The sequence below is a fragment of the Oscarella lobularis genome, chromosome 5 (genome assembly GCF_947507565.1).
Source record: "Oscarella lobularis chromosome 5, ooOscLobu1.1, whole genome shotgun sequence".
Taxonomy (NCBI): Eukaryota; Metazoa; Porifera; class Homoscleromorpha; order Homosclerophorida; family Oscarellidae; genus Oscarella; species Oscarella lobularis.
In genome coordinates, this window is record NC_089179.1 from 2619915 (window position 1) to 2625865 (window position 5951).

At 49.3% G+C, this 5951-nt stretch overlaps 1 protein-coding gene across 1 annotated transcript; it reads left to right on the forward strand.

Moving 5' to 3' along the window:
• The first annotated feature begins 2569 nt into the window (after positions 1 to 2569).
• On the forward strand, positions 2570 to 5475 carry LOC136187365 (uncharacterized). The gene is made up of 3 exons (XM_065974945.1): positions 2570 to 3873; positions 4046 to 5402; positions 5437 to 5475. Exons 1-3 carry the CDS (start codon positions 2570 to 2572, stop codon positions 5473 to 5475), a joined length of 2700 nt encoding a protein of 899 aa, XP_065831017.1.
• The last annotated feature ends 476 nt before the right edge of the window (positions 5476 to 5951 follow it).

A 5951-nucleotide genomic window follows, 5' to 3' on the forward strand; every position in this document is an offset into this window, starting at 1 on the left:
CAAATCTTCTTTTGAACGTTTCCATTCCTACTTCAGCAGCGAGCTGAGGAATTCTTTTAGTGAGACGCTCCATTTTTGAAAATTTTTGGTGTTAATTTAGAACAGAAACCCTTCTGAAGTCGTCGCCGTCATGGTCGATCGTTGGATGGTCGATTGCCGTTATCTGCGTACTCAAGTGGCATGAAGTTTTGAAAGTGCTCTGTTTTTACTAACCTCGACGTCAGCATCTTCGTAATCCGTCCTTAGCCGAGAACTCCAATATTCTTTTAAATAGCGCACGGTCCAGCGATCGGAAATGCCAACTTCATTGAAGAGATCTTCCCCCTTAGCTGTTCGGACTGCAAAAACGTGACGACATGGAAGATGCATACAAATACTGAAGCTGCAGTCGCACGTGCCAGCTTGGGCGTTAACAGCATATAGCTTATCACCATGTCTGTTTCTTGCTCTCCAGTGCGATTCATTTTCGGACTCCGAAGAGTTGCCTCAATGTGACTGACTGAACGCAATTGATGAACAACTTTGTCTAATGCGTATGGAGTTAGAAAGGCAGCAAATTGTTTCTCAACGGCGTTTTCACACGTAACGCGTCGTTTTGCAATAGTCATCAGCGTTCCGTGGTCTCTCTCGTTTCTTGTGGAGGACAGGTAGGCAAGAAAGTTGTCAAAAAATGAAGCGATATCTGCGTTAACGGTACAGACAGATTTGATCTTGGCGTTGATGCTTTCTAAGCGATTGTTTGTCCTCTCTCCGAGAGTAAAAGCGCCGTCGTTCAGTCCGTCAATCCATTCTTCCCGAATGTCCGCCCAGTGAGTATCAAAGTACCCTTTAACAGAGGGCATACCGCAAGCGTCCAAAAGGTGATATAAACGATCGTACGTTTCTTCATCTTTGGCATAGCAAAACTTCTGCATCAACTCCAAGGCGAAGTCTCTCTCCCCGGATTTTATTTTCATTTTTTTACACGTAATTTCTCTGCTAAACGATCGTAACGTGTGAAACAAAGACAAAGTGAAGCTTGAGGAAAGCATTTCCTGAAAGGACTCAATAATAAGTAGTTAGAATAAACGATATGTACTTGACACACCTTAAACATCTCTATATTGTGCTATTTCTGCTTTATCGAAAAAGATTAAGTAAACATTTAGGCTGAAGGCTGGAAAGTTTACTTTGGCGATCCGGCTCAAAAAATTGTGACCGAATTTGCGACGCGTTACGGCAACTTGTCTCCATTCTTTTTTGGACGTGGCCAATGCAGTCTTCTTTGCGTACTCGCGCTTGGGGTTCATACACCTTTACGCATTTGGGTGAGATAGAGAACTAAGGACTGTTCTTACCAACACTTTTCACCAATTCGAATAATTTCGAATCGCCGTCACTGAGGAGTTTAGTATACCTACATTGCATTGAAATAATTCCATGTGAAGCATGGACTAATACTACCGTAGTTTATGTCTTTCAATTGAACGGTTCCAAAGAACACCTGCACCTTTAGCCTCCATTGCGTTTGCAGAGTATTCAAAATTTTGTGAGCATTTGTCTTGGTGTGCTTCTTTCCAAAGCAAGTATTCTTCTGATTGCTTGTCAGGATTCGACGCATCCATTTGACGGCATTTCGTTCACAAAGACGAATAGAGATTGAAGTCGATGACGCAGGAGACATAAAAAAGAATAACAGCTTGCACACCATAATTTGAGCTATGCCCTCTGCGCGACCAAGTCCCGTCCAAGGAGACTCTAACATCAGCAAGCTCATTCATTTGAAGGGACTTTCTTCTGCGATAATAAGCCACTGCAGCGTCCGACGACTCCGTGAAAACCTAAACAACGCATAATAACGCAGAATTATATCTAATAATGCAGATATCTTACACCAGTCAACGCCATATTGATTTGTGTCAAGTGATCATTCCAGGAGTCTATCACGGACGGCGAAGGCATGTCAAACGCGGCAGAGAACTTGACGATGTCTTCCCTGCTGCAACCCATCATCACTGATGCGATGGCTGCTCGACGATTGACGTCATAGCTCATTCCATGCAAAGCATTATTCCTTGAGGTGGTAAATTTTGTGACACTATGAAAATAGATCACTGCAAATTACTGTAAACCAACGAGAGAAGGTTACTGTCTGCAAGCAAGGCAATAGAATTCACAGACGGAACACAGCCCACGGTGTTTTTGCTCTTTCATCGTTATTCTGTCACTGTGACAATTTTTGCACGACAAAGCTGACCTGAAAAATTCTAACAGGTAGGTCATGTCAATTAGTCGGTATCCAGACGGTCTGGTGTCCGCTTCGCGTGGGAGATGACGTGGAATCCATGACGATGGAATGGGACCCGATTTCTTTCCCAACGCGTCCTCTTCGGCTTCTTTCTCGCGATGACGACGTTCGGCAGACTGTATTCGAGATTCTTTGCGATTTTTCCGCGGCATAAGCGATGTTTTAGACAGGGAAAACGGTATAAGAGTTGTGATGTACGGGGTTGGGGTTGATTCCAATAGACTGTGACTTCAGCAGCCACGCTAAATTGGCGTAGTCGACACTGGTTTCGAACCTTTCCAGATGGCTTCAGTGGGCAAAATCGGCGTCTTCGAGAGCGAAAAAGAGGAATGGCGTCATTACATCGAGCGACTGGAATTCTACTTTGAGGCGAACGACGTCAAGGACGACGGCAAGAAGAAAGCGATTCTCCTCAGCGTTTGTGGGCCGGCGGCGTATCGAACAATTCGATCCGCGTCGGCCGCACCGCTCACAACAGCATCTTACCACCAGATCAAAAGGCAGACAGAAGATCACTTGGATCCCACGCCGTCTAAGGCCACTCGCCGATGGCGTTTTCGTTTGCGACATCGAAAGCAGGGCGAATCGATAGTAGCCTACGTCGCGGAACTACGCAAATTGGCTGAACGCTGTGAGTTCCACGATGTCGCAGAGGAGCTGTGCGACCAGCTCGTGGTTGGAGTGAATGACCACAAAATTCGTAGCAAGCTACTCGCGGAAAAGAAGTTGACTTTTGAGTCAGCGTTCGAGATCGCGCGTTCCACGGAAGTAGCCGAGATGCAATCACACGAAATGCAAGGGACACCAGACGAATCGGCTCATGCAGTGAGTACTGCAGCCGCGGAAAGCGCCGCGTTCAACGCGCAACAACGGAAGTGTTACCGTTGTAACGGAAACCATTCGCCCGCCACGTGTCGTTTTGCTTCACACACCTGCCACGAGTGCGGTAAATTGGGTCACGTTGCTCGTGCTTGCCGCAGTCGCCAACCGGCAACTCCCAAGGAGAAGAAAGGTACCAAGGAGTCGCTCAAAGCGAAGAAGGCACATAAAGTGTCGGAGGCACAAGCGACGGAGGAGGACAGCGATTCAGCGGAGGAATCGTTCCGAATTAACTTTTGCACAAAAGGCTCCCGAGTGGCGCCATTTATAGTGCCGTTAAAAATTGATGGCAAGCCGTGCTCGTTTGAGTTGGACACTGGCGCAGGCGTGTCCCTGATAGGAGAAGTAGAGTTTCGAAAACTGTGGTCGCGACGGAGCGCCCCGGCGTTACGGCGTGGCCGGGTAACGCTGTCGACTTACACGAAAGACCCAGTTCCGGTTCTCGGGGAATGCGATGTACGAGTGAGGTACGAAGGTCAGCGAAAACAGTTGACCCTGATTGTCGTGAAAGGTGACGGACCAAGCCTGATGGGACGCAACTGGCTCACGCAATTTCAGTTGGACTGGCCCCGTCTGGCAGCGTATCAGACAGCATCGGTCAATGCGTGTTCGGCAACGAGTGGGCTGCCGATCGTAACAAAATTTCCTGAGGTTTTTGGCAACGGACTAGGAGAACTTCGGGGGCAAAAAGCAAAAATTCGAGTCAAGTCAGGGGCCACACCGCGGTTCTGCAAACCGCGGGCGGTTCCATACGCACGTCGAACGCAAGTGGAAAACGAAATTCGGCGCTTAGAACGACAAGGCGTCATAGAACAAGTGCAGTTCCGATAGTGGCGGCACTCAAAAAAGGGGCGAGGTGCGAGTTTGCGGTGACTACAGCCTCACGGTCAATCCGGTAATTGTTCCGGACTCGTACCCGCTTCCTCGCATTGATGATTTGCTAGCGTCCCTCGCAGGTGGGGAGTCGTTCACGAAGCTAGATCTTAGCAGCGCTTACCAGCAGGTGGAACTCGACGAGGAATCAAAAAAGCTGTTGACCGTTAATACGCCCTGGGGCCTTTTTCGGTACAATCGGCTGCCTTTTGGCGTTTCGGTAGCCCCGACCATTTTTCAACGAATCATGGACAGTTTGCTGCAAGGCGTACCGGGGACCGTCGTGTATCTCGATGATATATTGGTGACGGGGAAGTCCCGCGAGGAGCATCTTCGCAACCTGGAACTCGTGTTAGGCCGTCTGGCGGCGGCCGGCTTGCGTTTGAAAACATCCAAATGCGCGTTTTTCGTTCCGGTGGTGGAATACTTAGGGCATAAAATTGATAAAGAGGGACTCCATCCGACCGATGAAAAGGTTGCGGCAGTCACGCACGCACCGGCCCCCAAGAATGTCGCGCAGCTCAAAGCGTATTTGGGTTTGGTCAACTATTATGGAAAATTCATCCGTCAATTGGCGACGAAGCTGGCTCCGCTGTATCGTCTACTCGAAAAAGGAGCTCAGTGGAAATGGGGCGAGCGCGAAGTTCAGGCGTTTGCGGACTCAAAGAAAGCTTTGACGTCGGACTGTGTTTTAGCACACTATGATCCAGCATTACCGTTGACCTTGGCTTGCGATGCGTCACTGGTGGGAGTTGGAGCCGTTTTGTCACACGTTTGGCCTGATGGGAGGGAACAACCCGTGGCGTATGCATCGCAATCGTTATCGGCGCGGGAGCGGCGATATTCGCAGCTCGACAAGGAAGGTGCGGCGGTGGTTTTTGGGCTAAAGAAGTTCTACATGTTTCTGGCTGGACGACCCTTTACGATCTTTACGGATCACAAGCCGTTATTGACATTATTCGGTCCGGATAAAGGAACCCCGCTGCTGGGCTCACCGCGGATCTTAAGATGGTCGGCTAAGCTCAAGGCGTTTCAGTATACGCTAAAGTACCGCCCTGGGGCGGCAAACGGAAATGCGGACGGATTGAGCAGACTACCCTTGGACGACATTGCTGAAAAACCAGAGTCGCCTATTGAGGCAGTCTTGTCCCTACGTGCTTTGGAACTGACGGCAACGGAATCACCCATCGTGGTGTCGGATATTGAAAAAATGACAACGTCGGACCCAACCCTGCGACTGGTGCGATCCTTCGTAGGAAATGGATGGCCGGAGAGAAAGCCTGCGGAAGTATCGGAGAGTTTTTGGTCACGCCGTTCAGAGTTGAGCGAAGAGGACGGATGCTTACTCTGGGGTGAACGATTGGTAGTACCAAGTCAAGCGCGATCCCGCGTATTAGGCATGCTACATGAAGGGCACCCAGGAGTCGTACGCATGAAGTGTTTGGCACGCAGCTATGTTTGGTGGCCGGGTTGTGACACGGATATAGGAGCAACACTGAGGGGATGTGAGGCATGCGAACAAAATTTAAATGCGCCTGCGGCGGCGCCACTTCATCCCTGGGAATGGCCCGAGAGACCATGGGGACGACTTCATTTAGACTTTGCAGGACCCTTTGTAGGAAAAATGTTTCTGATCGTAGTGGACGCCCACTCCAAGTGGTTAGAAGTAGAGCCCATGCTATCAACGACATCCGCGGTAACAATTGGAAAGCTACGAAAGATCTTCGCCACACATGGTCTACCAGAAATGATTGTCACGGACAACGGACCACAATTTATCAGCGAGGAATTCCGGTCTTATCTGCGGTCAAACGGCATTCGGCATGCAACGTCGGCACCGTATCACCCGGCATCAAATGGCATGGCAGAGAGAGCAGTGCAAATTTTTAAGAAGGGAATGCGGAAAATGGTT

Coding starts and splice junctions, on each gene's coding strand:
- LOC136187365 (XM_065974945.1), top strand. CDS start 2,570: ATGGCTTCAGTGGGCAAAATCGGCGTCTTCGAGAGCGAAAAAGAGGAA. Junction 3,874..4,045: donor AAAGCAAAAATTCGAGTCAA/GTCAGGGGCCAC, acceptor CGGTGACTACAG/CCTCACGGTCAATCCGGTAA. Junction 5,403..5,436: donor TACTCTGGGGTGAACGATTG/GTAGTACCAAGT, acceptor CCCGCGTATTAG/GCATGCTACATGAAGGGCAC.